Source organism: Capra hircus, chromosome 10, assembly GCF_001704415.2.
Source record: "Capra hircus breed San Clemente chromosome 10, ASM170441v1, whole genome shotgun sequence".
NCBI lineage: Eukaryota > Metazoa > Chordata > Mammalia > Artiodactyla > Bovidae > Capra > Capra hircus.
The window spans coordinates 14,303,814-14,326,662 of record NC_030817.1 but is presented as its reverse complement, the minus strand read 5'-3'; the positions used below and the strand labels follow the sequence as shown (position 1 = coordinate 14,326,662).

At 46.5% G+C, this 22,849-nt stretch overlaps 1 protein-coding gene and 1 pseudogene across 1 annotated transcript in view; one reads left to right on the top strand and one right to left on the bottom strand.

Annotated features, from left to right (window-relative positions):
• Positions 1-22,593, bottom strand: part of SPTLC2 (serine palmitoyltransferase long chain base subunit 2) — a 102,546-nt gene extending 79,953 nt beyond the window's left edge. Inside the window, exon 1 of the mRNA XM_018053912.1 lies at positions 22,370-22,593. Coding sequence (XP_017909401.1) covers positions 22,370-22,501 — 132 coding nt within the window. The 5' untranslated portion in view covers positions 22,502-22,593. The remainder of the gene's footprint in view (positions 1-22,369) is intronic.
• LOC102179011 lies at positions 1,911-8,473 on the top strand (annotated as a pseudogene).

Genomic DNA, 22,849 nt, shown 5'->3' with positions numbered 1-22,849 from the left:
ATGGCAGAGGATGAGATGGCTGGATGGCATCACCAACTCGACGTGAGTCTGAGTAAACTCTGGGAGTTGGTGATGGACAGGGAAGCCTGGCGTGCTGCAGTCCATGGGGTCGCAGTGTCAGACACGACTGAGCGACTGAACTGGAAAAACATGACTTTCAGAACAGAGGTGCCTGGTGGGCTACAGTCTGTGGGTGGGACTGACAGACAGCACACTCAGGAGGGCCTTGGGCTGAGTGCTTGCGTCTCTGCCCCCATTCAGATGTTAAAAGCCTAAGTCTTTCTGTGGGAAGGTGTCTGAAGGCGGGGCCTTTGGGAGATAAATCTGTTTAGGTCCCAAAGGTGGGGCCCTTTTGATGTGACTGTGTTCAGTTGTGCCCAACTCTTTGTGACCCCATGGACTGTAGCCCACCAGGCTCCTCTGTCCACGGGGTTTTCCAGGCAAGAATACTGGAGCAGGTTGCCATTTCCTCCTCCAGGGGATCTTTCCAGACCAGGGAACTAACCCGAGACTCTCGCGTCTCCTGCACTGGCGGGTGGGTTCTTTACCACTGTGCCACCTGGGAGGCCCTCGATGTGACTGTTGTTGTTTAGTCACTAAGTCATGTCTGACTCTTTAGCAACCCCATGGACTGTAGCTTGCTAGGCTCCTGTCCATGGGATTTCTCAGTAATCCCAAGAATACTGGAGTGGGTTGCCATTTCCTTCTCCAGGGGGTCTTCCCAACCCAAAGATCAAACCTGCATTTTCTGGTTGGCAGGCAGATTTTTTACCACCAGGGAAGTCCATCTGATCTTAGAAGAAGAGCAGGCAGAGATCTCCACTGAGGAAAGGCCATGTGAGCAAGTGTTCAGTGCATATTCTAAAAACAAAGACACCCTCTTACTTAACTGCAGGACAATTATCAAAATCAGGAAATTGTTAGAATACTAATATGGACTTTATTTAGATTTTGCTAATTGTCCTAGGAGTGTCTTTTGCAGCAAAAGATTTGGATAATGTATTGCATTCTCTCTTTCCTTTCAGAAAAGAAAAAAAAAAGGTGGGGGGGGGGGTTTGGGGGGGGTGGTTTCATTGTAAAATAACTAGAAGGAATAAGCCTGAGCAGAGGTTTCAAGAATCCCATAAAAGCAAACAAAGCAACTATGCAATGAAGCAATAATGAGGAAGTAATTATTGGAAAATGGAACCTTACGTTTGTGATATAAACACAAAATCACAGCAGCATGATTTCTTTTAAAGCAAACACACATGTTCCCACTCAGCGTGACAGCAGGATCACAGGACCTGCCTTATCACCACAGAACGTGTCCACCTGGAGGAGAGCTTGGGACGGACATTACTTTAAAAACTAAAGTTCAATATAAACCACCCATTATGCCTCAGCCATCAAAGGACTGTTATGTCTTTTCTTTCAAATGAACCCCATTCATTTCCAGCGATATGCTGGGTTGTTCCTTAAAAATCAATTCTGCTGAAATGGTCTTTTCTTGGAATTTTCCTGCAATGTACTAGCCTCTCTCTACTGCCTACCACACATACTAGAGAAAATAGTTTGGAGCTTTACGCCCATCACACAAGCTATGCGACACTCTGAACGTGTTATTTCCAGAAGTGTCCTCATTTTGAAAAGCAGGGAGTCCACATTTTTTTTTTCCTTGCAATCAGGATAAATTCCTGATTTCTTGTTGATTAGTATCTCAGATGGAATAGACTAAGAAATGCTCCCAGAGCCAGCTGTATTTTCACATGACCATACTCCTCTTGCAAACTCCAAGTTTGTACGCTCTGCATGATTTCAGACTGCGGCTCCCTGTGCGCTCTGGGCAGCGGCACTCTGCACGGGAGTTTCTATCGTCACCCACTACCCGCATCTCTGTAGCACTCCTGTCTCCAGATAAGCATCGAGGTATGACGGATGAACGTCACAGGAGATGGTGTGCCAGGGCGGGTCTGCGCAAATCTCACATCTTCCCTGAGGTCTCTCCCGCCTCTAGTGTGTTCCGGGCCTGTAGTAACGCAGTGCTCGCCAGCCTGGCTTTGTAGTGGCCGCAAACAGTAAAGGCCACCAGAGTCACATCGGTCTCCCTTTTCTGGGAATACTCCTTCACACCAGGGGTGGGTGCCTGGTGGTCACACCTGTGCAGTAGGACCCGATCTGCTGGCTCCCAACTGGCTGGCACAGGGGCTAGGCAACTCTGCCAAAATGAACCCAGTTAACTCTGTCACGTGAGGATTTAAAATTTCATTGGTGAAGGAGTCTGAAGGGCACTGGACCGCCAACATCCTGGGGAAAAGGTCCACAATCAGCTGCAGGGAGTAACTCCCAAGCACTGTTATTTCCTGTCATTCCACCTTTTCTGAGTGGTTCATCAATGCCTCTCCACCCCCTCCTTTCGCTTTTGCTTCTATACTCATCATCCTGACAATAAGTCGCCTTTTTGTCCAGTGAGAGTCAGTTGCTATCAACTGAAAGAAATTTACCAGACATAGATTCTGTGTTAAAAATACTTTAGAACTTTTTTCCTGCACTTACTAGTTTTTTGTATGTTGGCACAGCATGAAAACTTTTAGGGCTTTAGTAAATTTTAAAAACTGGCTCCCCACATTATCAATTCTGTACATTTGGAATACTGCTTACAATCTTACCTAGGATAAGGGATACCTGGCTCAACATTGTAAGTACTTACTTCTCTATATTAAGGGACATCAGGTTCTAACTGCCTGCTGTAAGTAACCTCTCCCCACATTCTCATTAATACGCATGATGATAGACCCCCCAAAAAGGAGGGAAAGTCAGAACTAGCATTTTTTTAAAGGGCAACAAATCAAAATTCAGATAATATTTGCCGGCTAAGTTTGTCTAAACTTCCCATCTTTGCAGCCAAAGATGGAGAAGCTCTATACAGTCAGCAAAAACAAGACCGGGAGCTGACTATGGCTCAGATCATGAACTCCTTATTGCCAAATTCAGACTTAAATTGAAGAAGGTAGGGAAAACCACTAGACCATTCAGGTATGACCTAAATCAAATCCCTTATGATTATACAGTGGAAGTGAGAAATAGATTTAAGGGACTAGATCTGATAGACAGAGTGCGTGATGAACTATGGACTGAGGTTCATGACACTGTACAGGAGACAGGGATCAAGATCATCCCCATGGAAAAGAAATGGAAAAAAGCAAAATGGCTGTCTGGGGAGGCCTTACAAATAGCTGTGAAAAGACGAGAAGCGAAAAGCAAAGGAGAAAAGGAAAGATACAAGCATCTGAATGCAGAGTTCCAAAGAATAGCAAGGAAAGATAAGAAAGCCTTCCTCAGCAATCAATTCAAAGAAATAGAGGAAAACAACAGAATGGGAAAGACTAGAGATCTCTTCAAGAAAATTAGAGATACCAAGGGAACATTTCATGCAAAGATGGGCTTGATAAAGGACAGAGATGGTATGGTCCTAACAGAAGCAGAAGATATTAAGAAGAGGTGGCAAGAATACACAGAAGAACTGTACAAAAAAGATCTTCACGACCGAGATAATCACGATGGTGTGATCACTCACCTAGAGCCAGACATCCTCGAATGTGAAGTCAAGTGGGCCTTAGAAAGCATCACTACAAACAAAGCTAGTGGAGGTGATGGAACTCCAGTTGAGCTCTTTCAAATCCTGAAAGATGATGCTGCGAAAGTGCTGCACTCAATATGGCAGCACATTTGGAAAACTCAGCAGTGGCCACAGGACTGGAAAAGGTCAGTTTTCATTCCAATCCCAAAGAAAGGCAATGCCAAAGAATGCTCAAACTACCACACACTTGCACTCATCTCACATACTAGTAAAGTAATGCTCAAAATTCTCCAAGCCAGGCTTCAGCAATACGTGAACCGCGAACTTCTAGATGTTTAAGCTGGTTTTAGAAAAGGCAGAGGAACCAGAGATCAAATTGCCAACATCGGTGGATCATCAAAAAAGCAAGAGAGTTCCTGAAAAACATCTATTTCTGCTTTATTGACTATGCCAAAGCCTTTGACTGTGTGGATCACAAGAAACTGTGGAAAATTCTGAAAGAGTTTTGAATACCAGACCACCTGACCTGCCTCTTGAGAAATCTGTATGCAGGTAAGGAAGCAACAGTTAGAACTGCACATGGAACAACAGACTGGTTCCAAAGAGGAAAAGGAGTACGTGAAGGCTGTATATTGTCACCCTGCTTATTTCACTTATATGCAGAGTACATCATGAGAAACGCTGGGCTGGAAGAAGCACAAGCTGGAATCAAGATTGCCGGGAGAAATATCAATAATCTCAGATATGCAGATGACACCACCCTTATGGCAGAAAGTGAAGAGGAACTAAAAAGCCTCTTGAGGAAAATAAAAGAGAGTAAAAGTTGGCTTAAAGCTCAACATTCAGAAAACGAAGATCATGGCCTCTGGTCCCATCACTTCATGGGAAATAGATGGGGAAACAGTGGAAACAGTGTCAGACTTTATTTTTTGGGGCTCCAAAATCACTGCAGATGGTGACTGCAGCCATGAAATTAAAAGACGCTTACTCCTTGGAAGGAAAGTTATGACCAACCTAGACAGCATATTCAAAAGCAGAGACATTACTTTGCCAACAAAGGTCTGTCTAGTCAAGGCTATGGTTTTTCCAGTGGTCATGTATGGATGTGAGAGTTGGACTGTGAAGAAAGCTGAGCACCAAAGAATTGATGGCTTTTGAATTGTGGTGTTGGAGAAGACTCTTGAGAGTCCCTTGGACTGCAAGGAGATCCAACCAGTCCGTTCTAAAGGAGATCAGTCCTGGGATTTCTTTGGAAGGAATGATGCTAAAGCTGAAACTCCAGTACCTTGGCCACCTCATGCAAAGAGCTGACTCACTGGAGAAGACTTTGATGCTGGGAGGGATTGGGGGCAGGAGGAAAAGGGGACGACAGAGGATGAGATGGCCGGATGGCATCACTGACTCGATGGACATGAGTTTGAGTGAACTCCAGGAGTTGGTGATGGACAAGGAGGCCTGGCGTGCTGCAATTCATGGGGTCACAAAGAGTCAGACACAACTGAGCGACTGAACTGAACTGCTACAGAGAACATGCTCATCACCATTAAATAAGACTAATTTTCCACAGCAGAAAAATCACAAAACAAAGGGCAAGTAATAGGTTATTTAATACAAGATTTCAAGGAAACTGGAAGTGGCGCCTGGGAGCCTTGACGTTAGCAATGAAGTCAAGCCTGGATCTGGAGCTGGGTGAGATCAAGTCGGGCTCACTGGTTGGATAACCTGGCAGCCCCAGCCCAACTACTCAGGGTTATCATCCAGCTATGGTGGGCAACCAGGACCCACAGCCACCCCTTCACCCCATGGAGCCAACAATGGCCCAGTACCAGGCTCCCTGCCGACCCCTCCCCCACCTTCCCCAGGAGCACCTCCAGCCTCAACAGCACAGGCTGGCTGTGGCCAGACAGGCTACAGCCAGTTTGGCCAAGAAGATGCACAGAATGGGCCAAGCTCCACTGTCCAGATGCATAGGTGCCTACCACGCCAGCCAGCTGGCTTCAGCCCTCTGGCCCTCCCCCGACAAAGACACAGGTGACTGCTCACCTGGCTGGAATGCAGATGGGCAAGGCTGTGGCCCTCCCAGTGTGAGGCTAGGCTATGGCCCACCAACATCACTGCCCCTCAGCGTCAGGACAGCTCCCTAACCCTGGTCTGTATGGCTCCTACCCTCAGGGCCACCCTGGGGCCCAGCCTCCCCGGTGATCTGCCCCACCGTGGGCCTCCAGCTCCACACTCCGAGCTGGGCAGAGTCTGGGGGGAGGGGACAGCCAGAGCCAGCCCAGTCATGTGTCCTCCTCCCCTCTTCAAGCTCTGCCCCCAGCATCCAAACGACTGGCCCCCAGGACCACAACCACCCATGCACTCTTCCCAGAAGCTAGGCTACCAGCTGCAATGAAACGGTTCCTGTGGACCAGCCAGGGGCCTCGGACCAATTATGGAAGTCCCTACCCAGGAGCAGCCACTTTCGTAAGGCAGCCAGGGCTTCCCAACCACTGCCTCCTAAGTGCCTGGACCCTGATGCCATCCCAAGCCCTATTGAGGTTACTGAGGATGACAGGAACAATCGGGGTTCAGCGCCACCTGTTACTGGAGTACGGGGCCAGGTGCTACCCTTAGTCACCACCAACCTCCTGGTGAATGACCAAGGGAACGCAATACCCGATACATCCGATGCACAACCTACACTATCCCGTGCCCGTCTGACATGGGGAAGGCTCAGGTGCCCCGGCAGCTGTCATCAGGCCGCTGGCAAGGCCGCCCCCAGAAGAGGCTTCACTGTGTATCACTGACCATGGGGAACTGGGCCCTTTGCACTACAATCACTGTAAACCACGTGTGTGCCCCTTCATGCGGTTCCTTGAGGGAGGGAAAAGCTTCCAGTGCTGCTTTTGCAGCTGTATCAATGATGTTCCCCAGCCCATCCCAGTGTTCTCAACATCCTGCTCATACCAGCAAATGAGTAGGTGCTTATGATGGTCTTGAGCTATCCCTGGGCTCTTACAAATTCTTGGCCACTGTGGATCACTGCAAGAACAGCAAGTTCCCCAGGACTCTTGTCTTCATCTTCATGACTGGCCTCTCCTATAACGGCACCAGGAGTGGTCTTGTTAGGCTCCTCTGTGAGCAGCTCAAGGTGCTGTTAGACATTCTGCCTAGGGAGGGAGGGCTTTGTCACCTGTACTAAGGTGCTCCACCTGTACCACGCAGAGAGCTCACTGGCCTAACTACAGATGACGGTTGTATCTGATGTGGGTAACATGCTGGATGGCTTCCTGGTCAATCTCAATGAGTTTGGGCAGTTATCACCAGCTTATTGGATCAGATTCCAGAAAAATCTGCAGACACGAGGGAGACAAGAGACAATATTTGCTCCAGTTATCCAGGCCAGGATGGAGGCTCTGAAGGCTGCTGAGTGCCCAGGGAAGCTGTTTCTGTTCCACACCTGCCTGCTCACTGCAGAGGCTCCAGGGAGACTGAATAACTGAGATGACAGGAAGCTGATCAGCATAGACAAGAGGACTCTGTTTCAGCCTCAGGCAGGTGCCTATCAGGTCCTGGCCAAAGAATGTGTGGCCCAAGGCTATGGTGTAGACCTGGCCCTCTTCCGGAGCCTGTGTGTGGATATGGCGATGCTCTCTGCAGTGCCCCAGTTCACCGGTGGCTCTCTGTAACACACCTGCCTTCAGGTGGAGCGTGACCAGCCATGGTTCCTTAGCAACCAGAGTCAGGATCTACAGAAGGTTGCTGGCTTTGGTGCTGTGCTGCGGGTCCACACAAGCACCAATGTCCGTGCCACAGATCTCTCTGGGGCTTTCTACACGAGTGACACAACAGATGTGGGGCTGGATGGGGACAAGAAGGTGACTGGGGGGTTAAGCGTAACGTTTGGCTCAACGAGGGGAGTGGAGCCTTGCAGTGTGCTCTGCTCTACCCCGGCTGTGCAGGGCAGCCACGGCTCTGCATCCACAGCCTGGGGCAGGGGGGCGGGATTCCGAACAGCCCTGTGAAGATTCTTCCTAACACTCTCATCACTCGGTGTGCCCAGATGTTGGCCTGTTACAGAAAGAACTGTGCGAGCTCCTCCTCCGTAGGACAACTGATCCTTTCCGAGGGCATGAAGCTGCTCCCAGTATACCTGAACTCTGTGTTGAAGAGTGATGTCCTAGAGCTGAGATCACTACTGATGACCATGCTTAAGTCCGACAGCTGGTTACCTCCATGGACGTGGCTGAGACCAATGTCTTCTCCTATCCTCAGCTCCTACTGTTGACAAAGTCTCCAGTTGAGAATACCACTAAACCAGTAGTTGAAGCATCTAGTGTCTAAGCAACAGGGGTATGTATTTGCTGGAGAATGAGCTCAACTTCTTCCCTGGTGGGAGCGACTGTCCAGGAGGGTGTTGTCCAGAGCTTCTTCCACATCACCTCCTTCAGTCAGACCACCAGTGGTCGGATGTTCTGCCAGTTTTGGATAATCTGCTGTCCAAGAAGGTGCCTCACTGATGGTCCGAGGGCACAGAGATGAAGCTTACCGTGGTGAAATGAGAGGACAAGCTGGAGATGTAGTGCAATACCTCCCGGTGAAAGACAAGAGCCTTGAGTGGGGGAGGATCCCATGGGGACCTTCTCTGTCAACAGGCACAAGGAGGTTTGGACAGCGACTAGGCTAGAGCACATGGGTAAACAGCATGGCGTCCAGGCCAGCCTCCAGAGGGTACCCAGGACAGCAGAGAAACTGGGACAGCTCCACAGCTGGCAAGTCACATAAGCTGACCTTAAAGGAACGTAAGAGACACCTTCTCTCTGGGCTCAAGTACCCGACCACTCTGCCATGCCCTGCTATTGGAAGGGGCCCTTATCCCCTTACATTACCCTCCTGTTCCTGCTAATCCTGTTGTGAGGAATGCAGTTTCTCACCTCACTGTATGTGATTTGGTGTTGAGGGCTTTGGAGCCACCCAGATCCTTGCAATATTACATGTCCCTTTGGACCAGCCTCTAAGAAGAGAAGGGCAGGTGAGGAGAGTAGGGATCTCCCAGGGAGAAGGGCTGCTAATTCAGCCGTGTTTCATCAACAACTTGCTATGCTCGGGATTAACACACACACGTGCACAAGGGCAGGGTATAAACCACAGACAGTGGAGAGAAAAGCGGTCAGTCTTCAGGGTCTAGAAGTCAACAGCCAACTCACTCACTGAGGGGCTGATTAGCTTTCTAGCTCTGCTTCCGTGGCTCGTTCTTTCTCCTGCAGTGACTGGTGATCCCTTGGGGGAGAGAGGCGCATTATCAGACGCGAATGGGCCTGGGAACAGAGCTGCAAAGTGTCCTGAGACCCAGGAGAGGTATCAGCCTCCTTTCCAGCTGCAGAGGCCCCAACACTGGACGCTTCTGCAGGGAGCCTAGTCACCAACTTGCAACACCTCATGGAGCCAGCCCACATCTCACTCTGAGCTCCCGCTGGAAACACCGCTCTCCAAGCTGGAGGCTGACGAGAAAGCAGAGGTGGCTAGCCTCTCCTGCCAGGACACACTTTCTCCCCAGGCCTCGGTACTGACAGAGTGCCTGACGGTTATCTTCCAGCCAGACCTGGCTGGGGCAGGACAAGGGCTGGGCTTGACAGTGACCAGGTTTGCCTGCTCCCAGCCTGGGATACTCCTGCTCTGGACCTCCCATTTCTCTTCATTAGTTTATTTTTCAATGCATCTTCAATTTGTAAAGAAATAAAATTAAGTAGGGAATTCCCTGGTGGTCCAAGGGCCGCAGAGCAGCTAAAAAAATAAAATTTAAAAAAAAAAAAAAAGATTTTAAGAAAACTGATCGTTTAAAGGAAAAAAAAAAAGACACTCCAGGTAGAGCTTTTCCTCCTACCATACTGTGGAAGAAACAGCTAAGTGGCCCCCTGTATACATTCTCTTTAAATCCCCTTTAGCGATAGATGCTCTTCCGTTTTCTCTGGGTACACGGCTACCCAGCTCCATACCACATTCCCCAATCTCTCTTGCAGCAAAAGACAGCCGTGTGAGGAATTCGGGCCAACAGGAAGTGAACAGAAATGATGGGTATACCAGGGCTGGAGTCCGTCCTTTAAAACAGCAAGTGCTGCTTTCCCTCCACTTTTCCACCTCTCTGCCTGTGGCCTAGAATGTGGTGTGGTTGAAGATGTTAACTGAAGACAGCATCCTCAAAGACTGCAAGACAACAAGGAAGATTAGATCTCACACCCTACCTACTCAGGACTACCCATCTCCCGATTTTACAAAGAGATTGTCTCAACCTTATTTATTTAAACGTCACACTTATAGCAACAAAAACAAAAAAATTAAAAACAACACTGAGACTTTTGCTTCCAAGTTGGAGTTAATAGGTAGAGCCAAGCCATCATTTTCACAGAAAACCTAGATGAAACTATACAGATTACTCAAAACAAGTCGTAGTTTTAAAGATAATGAGAAACTGTTTTCCATGCAAAAAGGACAAGGTGAACTAAGATTCCAGAGAGGGAAGAGCCTTTCCTTAGTGAGCTAAAATCACTGGTCATTTTCTCTCCTCACGGTATTCACAGAATCTGATCATGGGCAGATTGACTTGCCATGGGCAGAAGAGTTCTACCAAAGAAGAGAAAAACCAACAGAGTTTATAAGAGCTACATAGGTTGGTGTGAAGAGTCCTGGTTATGTGACCAGTTTTCTGTACAGGACATTTATCAAGTGCTGGAGAAGCTAGGGAGATGGACTAGAAAGGTTTTGTGAAGTCAACCAAAATCTTACGCTTAGGAGGTAAGGTCATACTAGAGGGAGGAGCCTGCAACAAACACACAATGGATCCCATCCGTGAGACACTGTACTCACTAGAGTAAACTGCATCCACCTAAAAACTGCCCAGCCCACCAAACTCAAGACCTGGTTAGACGGAGGTGCTCAGGCCCTTCCCATATCTCTAAGAGAGCAAATGGCGAAAAAAAACAAAACTGACTTTAGTCTCTGCCGGTCTTTTATTCATAACATCCAGCAACCAATCAAAAACCCCCGCTTTCCCAGGCGGCTGGGAGAGAACAGGAGTGCGACTGAAGGAGAGAAGGCACAGTATAGAGTAGCTTTATGTTTCAGTACTGCTGGTCTTGGGATATGTGTTTCCCTGGTGGCCCAGTGGTAAAGATTCTGACTGCTAATGTGGGAGATGTGGGCTGGGAAGGTCTCCTGAAAAAGGAAATGGCAACCCACTCCAGGACTCTCGCCTGGGAAATCCCATGGACAGAAGTGTCTGGAGGGCTAGAGTCCACGGGGTTGCCAAAGAGTAGGACACAACTTAGCGACTAAACCACCACAGCAACACAGTCTTGGGGCGTCTCTCACACTCGAACCTCCCCCTCTAATTTCACGTCCCCAGAAGTAGAGAATCCTCCTGTTTAATTTTTTTAACATTTCTAAAACTGCAAGAATAATTTTTGGACATCAGACTCTTCTAGGAAGCCAGAGCCCCATTTCTACCAACGAGCTCAAAATCATCATGATCATCTCATTCTTTTCACTCATTCAGCAAATATTTCATTTCTATTTATATGTAAAGATCTATACCCTGTATTTGGAGAAGGCAATGGCACCCCACTCCAGTACTCTTGCCTGGAAAATCCCATGGATGGAGGAGCCTGGAAGGCTGCAGTCCATGGGGTCGCTGAGGGTTGGACACGACTGAGCGACTTCACTTTCACTTTTCACTTTCATGCATTGGAGAAGGCAATGGCACCCCACTCCAGTGTTCTTGCCCGGAGAATCCCAGGGGCGGGGGAGCCTGGTGGGCTGCCGTCTATGGGGTCGCACAGAGTCGGACACGACTGAAGCGACTTACAATAGCAATATGCTGTATTTGACAATGCAAATGAAAGGTAGGCCTTTTTCAAGTCCTCAAGAATTCTGCAATTTTTAGAGAAAAAGAAGACAAAGATCATCATGATTTTTGAGATAAAAGAGAATAAAGAAGCTTTTTTAAAGGACACTATCTAAAGGGGTTTACATATGAATATGGAGAAGGCAATGGCACCCCACTCCAGTACTCTTGCCTGCAAAACCCCACGGACGGAGGAGCCTGGTGGGCTGCAGTCCATGGGGTCGCGAAGAGTTGGACACAACTGAGCGACTTCACTTTCACTTTTCACTTTCACGCATTGGAGAAGGCAATGGCAACCCACTCCAGTGTTCTTGCCTGGAGAATCCCAGGGGCAGGGGAGCCTGGTGGGCTGCCGTCTATGGGGTCACACAGAGCCGGACACGACTGAAGTGACTTAGTAGCAGCAGTATGCAGAATGAAAACTGCACACAAAGTGAGGAGCATTTTGAGCACAAGTATTTCTCAAGTTGTCTCACTTTTCCTCTTCACATGACTAACGACAAAACCAAGGAAGATTTAAGCAATCTGCCCAGTCACAGGAAAGCTGGATTGAAAGTCAAGATGAGAATGCAAGTTTCTACATTTTCCACCTACTGCCATTTCTTAGTCATAGTCCCTGGTGGCCCAGATGGTAAAGAATCTGCCTGCAATGCAGGAGACCCAGGTCTAAATCATGGGCTGGAAAGATTCCCCTTGAGAAGGAAATGGCCACCCACTCACTCCAGTATTCTTGCCTGGAGAATTCCATGGTCAGAGGAGCCTGGTGAGCGAAAGTCCATGGGATCCCAAAGAGTTGGCCACGACTGAGCGACTAACTCTTTCACTTTCAGTCATATTCCTGAGATATTCTATGAATCAATTTTACTTTTAATTATTTCATAGATAACTTAATCTGATTGTTTAAAAATTATCAGTGGTTTAAAATGAGACTTTCACTTTAAACTCAACCTTTGTGCTCATTTTTTGCTATTCACATAATTAGCTATTTTTGCTATTCATATTATCAGCTATACATGAATTGAGACAGAGGCTGAGTTTCATTTCCCCTACTAAGAAAATGTCTGTTTCTAGGAAACCAGAACTAACACTAATTAACTTAGCTATCCTGAAAATAACCTGCTTCCTTTTCCTACATACAAACCACGCCTGTACAAGAGGCAATAAAGATATCACACCCTTTAGTGTGTACAACAGAGGTCTCTAACAGGTACTTCTATCACAATCATGTGTCCGTTTTAACACTGGTTTGTCTTTTTTTTCGGCCATGCTGCGTGGTGGGATTGAACCCAGGCCATGACAGTGAAGATGCCAAGTCCTAAGCACTGGACTGCCAGGGAACTTCCTTGGGTTCTCTTTTTATTGTTGAGTTAGAAGAGTGCTTTATACAGCCTAGATAACAGGCCTCTTATCTGCTATATGATTTGATTTTCAAATACTTTCTCCCATTCTATGGATTCTCATTTCACTTTCTTCATGGTCTCCTTTGAAATGCAGTTCTTAATGTTGATCCAGGACAATTGATTATTTTTTTTTCCCTTTGGTTGCTGATACTTTTGGAGTCATGGACAAAAAATAAACCATGGCCTGATCAAAGTCTACAAAGGTTTATCCCTATGTTTTTTCCTAAGGATTTTGTAGTTGTAACTCTTACATTTACGTCTTTGATCTTTTGCATGTGCCAGTTGCCCCCACACCACTTTTTAAAAAGGTCATTCTCTCTCCCCTTGAATTATCTACTCTTGTAGAAAAATCAGTTGACCACAAATGTAAGGGTTTTAGTTCTGCCCCAATCCGAGACCCCTACATTGGCAGTGCAGTCTTAGCCACTGGAGTATCAGGGAAGTCCCTACAGTAAGTTTTAAAATTGGAAAGGGTGAGTCCTCCAACTTTGTTCTTCTTTTTCAAGGCTTTGTCTATTCTGGGTCCTTTATGTTTTCATATGAATTTTAGGACCAGATTTAACTATTACCAAAAAAAATCCAGCTGATATTTTGATAGGAGTTGCACTGAATTTGTCAAGAGAAGGCAATGGCACCCCACTCCAGCACTCTTGCCTGGAAAATCCCAGGGACGGAGGAGCCTGGTGGGCTGTAGTCCACAGGGTCACTAAGAGTCAGCCATGACTGAGTGACTTCACTTTCACTCTTCACTTTCACACATTGGAGAAGGAAATGGCAACCCACTCCAGTTCTTGCCTGGAGAATCCCAGGGACGGGGGAGCCTGGTGGGCTGCCGTCTATGGGGTCGCAGAGTTGGACACGACTAAAGCGACTTGGCAGCAGCAGCAGCACTGATTTTGAAAGACCAATCTCAAGTCTTTCAATCCCTTAACGTTTGGATGTCTTTGCACTTATTGAGACCTTTGATTTCTTTCAGAATGCTTTTGTAGTTTTCAGTATCCAAGTCCTACAATTTTTCTGTTGCATTTTTCCTAAACATTTAATTCTGTTTGATGCTGTGTGTGCAAAAGCTGTCCTTTACTGGCTTTACGGAAACGAATGCGAACCGGCTGCCCTTCCAGTTCGTGCTCACTACAAAGGCAGAGGGGAGGGCACAGGCCCAGAACATGTCAGAGGTGAAAGAGAGCTCAGAAGAAAATGCAGAACTCGGGGCAGACCTGCACTGGCACACAGGTCTCCTGCAACATCCACCTGTCGTACCTTGGTGCTTATCTAAGAGGCAGGAAAGTGCTGCAGAGAAGTGCTGCAGGGCGGTGAGAGACAATGATGCCTCCTGTGCAGAGCATCCCTGCCCAGAGCACACCGGGTGTGGTGGACAGAAACCAGGCCGCTGTGTGCACTTGGAGGCCTGCATTTCTAAATTATCAATGGGAATATGGTAACACCAAAATGTAGATTTATTTTACGGCTGGCTTTGGAAACACTTCTTAGTCCATTCCATATGAGGTAACTTCACAAAAAATCAGGAACTTATCCTGATGGCAAGGAAAAAAATGTGGATTCCCTTCTTTTCTAAATGCGCCTGCCAAAAGAAAGAGGACACTTCTGGAAATATATGTTCAGAGTGAGGCACAGCTTATGTGATGGGAGTAAAGCTCCAAACTATTTTTTCTAGTATGTGTGGTAGGCAGTAGTGAGAGGCTAGCTCATTTCAGGAAAAATCCAAAGAAAGATCAACCTCTATAACCAACTCTCAAGAGATGAAATCTATTGTCATTCCTAATACCCAAAGTCCTCAAAAACTAATTTAAGTTGTGAATTGTCAAATCCAGCGACATGACAGATGAAGACAAACCTGAATACAATCTGGTCTTGTTAACTTACTACCTGGGCCAGCTATTTAAATGGTCTGGAATTCAGTCTTACTTGTAAAATGGAGATAATATTCACTTACCCAAGCTCTTGTGAAGATTAGATAGGTAAAAAAGCTGGGAGAGGCTCTGACCACAGTAAATGGTACCTATTACTATCACTTTAAAATTTTTTAAATTTACTTTTGGCTGTGCTGGGTCTTCGCTGCCGCACGGGCTCTTCCCTAGGCGTGGCACGCGGGGCTCCTGGTCACTGCGGCGCGTGGACTTCTCGCTGCAGGGGCTTCTCTTGTCGCAGAGCGCGGGCTCTACGGCCCGCAGGCTTCCGCAGCTGTGGCTCCCGGGCTCTAGAGCACAGGCTCAGCAGCAGCTGTGGCGCACGGAAGCTTAGTTGCTTCTCAACATGTGGGATCTTCCCGGACTAGGGATCAAACCTGTGTCTCCTGCATCGGCAGGGGGACTCTGCAACGCTGAGCCACCAGGGAAGCCCCCTTATGGCTACTATTATCCCTTACCCCTCCTTACTGAAACACCCTCCATTTCCTTGGGCTTTCTCACACCACTTCCCAATACTTCTCTTCTTTCCCAGTCAACCTTCTTCAACAGTGGTGTGTGTGCACGTGTATCTTCTCCCAAGAACACTAGGATTCCCCAATATTACATCATTTGTGCCTCCTCTGCTTGCCTAATGCCCTTTTTATCTACTTTACCAACTTCCATGGCTTCAGCCACCACCCCTTCATTCCTCCAACTAAGAATCCTTAGCTCCTATCACCAGGCACAATTCAAATAGTAAAATTCAGATGGTTGCTGAAGGGGCTTACTTATTAAGCTGAAAGAGGCTTATTATTTAGCATAATTCAAAACCACCACACTGGACTGGTCAGTACTTTATCTGTAGTTTCTAAAGCTTTCAAAATCATAAAAATTGTTGAATATTTTCCCCAACCTCGACGTGTAGAGGAACACTGGATCACATGCATAGTCTCAGTATAACTGCATACTTTTTACTCTACTTAGAAATATCAGAAAACAGCACACTAATTTACAACAGATCACATTCGAAAATGAGCCCCTAACACAGGGTCCCAGCCCTTTAGGGTCTTATAGTACACATGTATTATTTCTACAGTCAGAAGGAAAAACTATTTTAAAACAAAAGGAAAAATCACCACTTTAATCTTCATAATGGGTCTTCAAGGTAGTCTTAAAGACAACAAACGTTATGATAAATTTTCTGAGCTTGAATCAGGCAATAGCAAAGGGTTTACTTGCTTAATTCACATTAAGTCACAAATTATAAATTATATTATATAAGTCTTCTTAGAAGCAATTCAGAAGGCAACTGGCTTTTGAGGCCACAAACCATGTATTTAATCAAGTAAGGCACACCCACTCAGAATGCAAACACAGCCTCTACCCATCCCTCTCAATTGCCTATTCTGCCAATAAACACTGCTTCTTTCTTTCAAAAATGGAATCTAATTGAATCTCAACCAATTAACTACTTGTCAGAACACTATGAAGTTTCTAGGCCACCTAGGCCAACCTTAAAAAATGGGCAAGCCTGCCTGCCCTGAATACACAAGTTCTAAGATACTATATTAAGAATACAGTGGGAAAAAAAAAAAAAAAATAAGAATACAGTGGGGTGAGGGGTGGGGGGGCGGGGGAGAAGAATACAGTGATTTATATGTTAAATACTGGTCTCATTTCCCAAGAATTTTTATTAACGAGAATTCCTGAGTTCCTCAAATGACTCTGGAATCTTTCAGATCCAACTAGTAAGACTTGAAATGTTCTTCCTCTTGGAACAAAAAGCACTTGAAACATCTAATCCCATGAGTTGTAAACAGTTACAACATTATTTTTGCAAAGCTTTCACGTCTTCTGATGTCTCATCAGGCCCTGTGAAACCTAAGCAGGTATATTCACCATTCTAGCTACTCCTCCAGTTCCTGTGTCATGACCCAGCTTCTTTTCCCAGGTACTGTTTCCTCTCAGTGGAAACAAAAGCTAGCAGCTACTTAGTAAACCACCTTTCATTAGTTATTCATTTGCCTTCTGCGAAGTAGCAAAGCCAGTACTTTGTTCTACTTTATCTTATTACTGAAATAAGAACATAACTTGTGTGCCAATTCCTTAAGATAAAATCTTATTTACTGGGATAGCTAGAAGGCTGTCATTCTTCTAATTATCTCGTAAAACTATTCCTAAAGGACTGGTGATGGACAGGGAGGCCTAGCATGCTGCGGTTCATGCGGTCACAAAGAGTCGGACACGACTGAGCGACTGAACTGACACTGAATGGGAAAAAAACTTACATTCAAACTCTCTCAAAGGCACATCATTTTTTCCTTCTATATTGTTAAATAATTTAGGGAAAGTTAAATGTGTAAACAAATCTCAAAAGTTCTTCAAAGAAATGGAAGACAGAAAAAATGTAATGTTAACAAGGAGCTTTAAAAGTAGAAACCAACAGTACTATATTTCAGGTGCAACCAAAATATGGCATTTATTTAACCAAATGTTAAATCCACAGTAATAAACTCTTGGTAATTAAGATCACTGAATACTCCAAATTGCTGCTAAGAAAATTTCCTGCAAAACCTCTAGAGGTCTTTAAAAATAGGATAGAATCACCTATCAAGATTAGTTTTAATGATATAGTTTTAATAAAGTCCTACAAATAGATAAAGGGACTGAATTACATAAACCCCTAAGATTCCTTCCCGCTCTTAATTCTGCCAAAGCTTTCAATTCTAACTCTTTCAAAGCTTCCCTAATGCTAACTGCCACCTTTTACCTCAAAAATCTTGACTCTCTTCTCTCACTCCCTCTGAATGGAAGAGAAGAAAAATTACCGCTTCTCTTCCTTGTGAAAACTCTATCTACCATCGTCATTAAAAAACAGTAATGTCTACACGTTTAAGGATGGCTATTGTACAGGAAAAAACCCTGATTTTCCTGTGATATCTCTCCTTAATTCTCACACTGCCATACCACTAACACTTCTGACCACATGTGTGTGTGGGGGGCGGGGGGGACCGGTGGGGAGGGGGGCTGCTACATACCACCAAGCAATACTGTGACAGAGATGGGTGTCCTTCAATTTTTTTCCTTTTTTAAAAAAACAAGAATATCGCTAATTTACAATGCTGTTAGTTTCAAGTGTAGGAGTCCTGCAATTTAACTCACTTCTACACTGCCAGGAGACAGCATCAGATCCCACAGGGAAGAGTTTGGTCCCACAAGCCTGCCCTGCTCCACCCCCAACTTGTCATGCTAGGATCAAGTCCAGGCTATCACCTGTGCTTCTGACCAATCAGAGGCTCTGGGAACCCCTTCCTGGTGTTTGGTTAATTTACTAGAGCAGCTCACAGATCCCAGGAAGACTCTTTCCTTACTGTTCACCAGTGTGTTATAAAAGGAGATGATAACAACGCTGGCAAGGAATGTGGGGAGGGGCACAAAGCTTCCAGGTGCGCCGCTGTCCCAGCCCCTCCATGTGGTCAGCAACCCAGCAGCTCTCTGAACCCAGTCCTCTCTGGACTTTTATGAAGGCATCATCATGCAGGCATGATTGATCATTAACTCCATTTCCAGCCTCTCTCCCCTATCTGGAGAACTGGGGGTGGGGCTGAGAATTCCAAGCTTCTTTTCTTGTTTTATTATTTTTGGCTGCATCGGGTCTTAAGTCGTGGCAGTGGCGTTCGGACCCCGTCGCAGTGCCGGGACTCAGACACTCCGTTGCAGTAGCATCTTCCCTTAGACTAGGGACGGAACCCGTGTCCCGTGCGTTACAAGGCAGACGTTTAACCACTGGACCACCAGGGAAGTCCCAAATCCCAAGCTTCTAATCATGACTTGGTCTTTTTGGTGAGCGGGGCTCCCATTCAGGAGCCGAATGAGAGTCAGCGCATTAGAACAAAAGATGTTTCTATTATCCAGGAAATGTGAAACTGAGTCAGAAACTGGAGGTCAAAGACCAAATATTAGAACAAAAGATGCTCCCAGGATTTTTATCACTTAGGAAATTACACAGGAGTGGGTGTGGATATATACATATTTTTCTCCTATAAATCTCACAGCTATTGTAAAAGAAAAAAAAAAAAAAACAGAAAATAACAAGTGTTGGTGAGCATGTGGAGAAACTAGAACCCTTGTGCGCTGTTGATGGAAAGGTAAAGTGGTACAGCCACCGTGTCAAACAGCATGTTTCCTCCAAGAAATTAAACATACCATATGATCCAACAATTTCACGTCTATGTATATACCTGAAAGAACTGCAAGCACGGTTTAAGAGTTATTGGCTGACAGTGGTATTATTCACAACTGAAACTTGGAGGCAACCTGCAAAATGCGGTATATATACACACAATCAAATATTATTTGGGCTTTAAAAAGGAATGAAATTCTGATACATGCTACAACATACGTGAATCATGAGGATGCTATGCTAAAAAAAAAAGTCAGTCACCAAAAGACAAAAAAGCGGAACGTGGAAGGGCAGTTACCAGGGACTGGAAGGGGGAGAGAATGTGGAGATACTGTTCAATGGCTACAGAGTTTCAGATTTACATGATGAAAAGAGTTATGGAGCTGGATGGTGTGCATGGCTGCATGACACTGTGAATGTATTTAAGTCCACTGAAGTGGACACTTACAAATGGTTAAGATGGTAAATTTTATGATATGTGTATTTTACCACAGTAAAAAAAAAAAAAATTGGAAAACAGAACACAAAACGAAACAATAATATCTGATTGTTTCATATTGCCCTTTCTACCACAGCATCTATTGATATTTACTCAAACTCTAAACCAAATCCAACGAAGAGGCCAGCATACACATTCACCCCTTCAAACACAGAAATGTAGACTCCTGAGAGCATAGAGGGATCTTAGAAGTTTCTAACTTCTCTTCTGTTCGTTAAAGGACAAAGGGGGGACGTCCCTGAGGGTCCAGTGGTTTAGAGTCCATGCTTCCAATGCAGGGGGCTCAGGTCGATTCCTGGTCAGGGAACTAAGATTCCACATGACTCAGGGCATGGCCAAAAAACAAAAAAGTGGAATATGTGAGCAAATGAACTTATATCTCAGATTTAAAAACCACATTACATTCTCTTTTTAGTAAAAGCAAGACACAAGTCTGTGCACTTAACATCTTAGGTGTATTTTTATGGCGTAATTTTCCATATTTCCCCCACAAACTGGGGGAAAATACACAGAGCAATAGCGTGCTCTGGTGCACCACAGCACATCCCTTCAGTTAAAACAAACACAGCTCTGCTGCTGCTGCTGCTGCTGCTAAGTCGCTTCAGTCACGTTCGACTCTGTGCAACCCCATCGACTGCAGCCTACCAGGCTCCTCCGTCCATGGGATTTTCCAGGCAAGAGTACTGGAGTGGGGTGCCATTGCCTTCTTCAACTCTAAAAAATATTTTAAAGATATTCTTGCTGTCATGAAATTTCTTTTGCTTAAGAAAAGAGTAAGTGGGAAAAACAACATCCCACAGCCAAGTCCTCCTATTAGTATAAAAGTTAATACCTAAAGTCTTTGTCTTAAAAAAAAAAAACAAAAACCCTCATGAGAAATTGTTTTCTAGAAGGGATAGTGCGGCCCCTAATATTCTCTGGGCACTCCACCAAACCATTCTTCCAAATGCCACCTGTGTGTCTTGAGCGAAATTTTTCACTAAGATATATTAGAAAAAGTCAAGTTTTCCAATTATATAGATTTTTAAATTTCATTTCAGCAGCTTAATATTTCTTCAGTGTATCAGTCAGCAATCTCTGAAGAAATGTCATGCCCACCAGTGCTAAAGAATTCAGGATTATGGGACAGAGAAATCTTATTTACTATGAATACTAACTCCGAACACAAGTATGTTAAGCGAAAAGAGCACTTAAACACAAAGCACCTCTAACGTGTGAACACCTTTCTCTTGATTTCCTCCTCACTCTTAAATATCATAATGCACCCTGCAATGTATTTTCCGATTTCCACCATTAGGTTTCCCTGTTACAGTCTCTACCACAACAATTTTAACTTATTAGCCATTGCTAGGAAAACAACTTTTTCAATGTGCTTATAATGAGCTGATTCTTATCACTTCCTGTCTCACACAATTATCTCTTCAAAAATGGAAATAAAAATTTTTGAGTCTGTGTATTATGTTGTCTTATGCCTTAAAACTTCAGGGGAGGCCAAGACTCTTTTAAGTATTTCCCCTCTAACTGTTACAGACTTAACATCTCAAGAAGACCCGGAGAAACACCTATTTTCTGTTTCACGCCAGATAGTATCAGACCTATCTATTGTATTTACTGACTGGGGGAGAAGGCTGGCACATATGTATGGTAATACCAAACTACATTACAACAGTCACATTTCCTGCTATGGGGAACAGACTATTTCCGGAAAAAAAAAAAAAAAAAGATTTCCTTAATTTCTTAATGAGATTTATCAGTATTAAAGTCAACTGCAAATATCACAACACTCTTCCACCAACACTGACCTTTCATCTTTTTAACCAGCTCCAAAAACACATTTCAGAATACCTGTCAGTCCACAGAACTGGAAAGTTGACAGTCATTACTGCTCTGAATTCAGAACTTTTCAAAATATTTCAGAAATGCCAGGGCTTGGTTGGTGACTCAGCCTTGGTGAATTAGTAGACAGACTCATTGCAAGTTGTGCCTTTGGGCTCAGTCTCGTCTGAGTCTTTGCGACCCCATGGACTGTTAGCCCTCCTGGCTCCTCTGTCCAAGAGACTATCTTGGCAAGAATACTGGTGTTGGTTGCCATTTCCTTCTCCAGGGGATCTTCCCAACCCAGGGATGGACCCCGTGTCTCCTGCATTGGCAGGTGGATTCTTTACTGCTGACCCACCTGGACTTCCCTCATCACAAGTCATCACCAGGCTAAAAAATTCCCGTGTGTGATAGCACTCCTGCAAGGGGTCAAAAGGACCACCTGATTCAACCTGGAGCCTGGGATGGTGCGGGGGGGGTGGGGGGGGGTGGAGATTCTCACCGAGGACCAAGACCATAGTGCTATTAAGCCTCTGGACTGGGTTCACTGCCAGATTTGTGGTCCAAAGTCTTGCTTTGCAGAAAGGAGTAAGAAATAGATTGGGTGCGTTTCCAACTGGTACCACCTCCTAACTTTTCTTTGCCTCCTGAGGATTCTAAATGTGGTTTTCCCTGGAGGGCTTTAGAGCTTCTAGGAGGAAGCAAAACCACCTGAAAGGGCTAGAGGAGGGAGCCTCCGGAGGGGGAAAAAAACAAAAAACAAAATAACAAGAGCCCACGAGTGGACCCTCCCGGGCTCCGAGGGGCAGGGGGGCACTCCCTGCCTCCCCAGAGCGGCAGCACCCACTTCTGGCGGGATCGGGTAGCAGAAGCAGAGCCAGACCTCCCGGGTCGGGTGGGGTGAGGTGGGGGAAAGACCTCAGGCGCAGAGAGATAGGGGAGCCCCAGCGGCCGCCCTTGAGCCTCCCGGCCGCGGGAAGGCCGGGTCAGCGCCAGGACGCGGCCGCCGGCACCCCTGAGCCCCGCGGACGGTCACTGCGACCTCCCCGCCGCCTCTCCTCATGGGCGCCGGCTCGCGGGCACCGAGCCCCCCGGTCCCCGGCCGCCCGGTCCCTCCGTACCTGGCCGGCAGCGGCTGCGGCAGCCGCGGCGCTGCTCCTCACGTATCCGTTCCGCACTTCCCCGTTCGCCACGCAGCTGTTCGCCCGCACCGGGCGACGGGAGCAGCAGCAGCCTCCGGGATCCGGCCGCATCGTCCCGGCGGCACCCAGGCGGCCACAGGAAGACGCTCTCTGTAGGCGGCGGCCGAAAGAGCTGCGGCCCCGAAGTCCCGCTCCGCGCCCCTCCCGCCTCCCCGAAACCGGAAATGGCTGCACGCCGCCGCCGCTTCCCTGCGGGGCCGTCACGCGGGGGCGGGGCCCGCTCCCGCCGAAGCCTGCGGCGCGCCCAAGGCGGGGCCCCCGGGAGCCCGAGACCCGGCCGGGGGGAGCGCGGCAGGAGTGGCGTGCGCCTAAGGGGGCCGCTGGCCAATCAGGAGCGGGAGAGGAGGCGGACCCTCTCTCCTCCTGGCCAATCACGGGCTAGAACGACGCGGTTCCGCG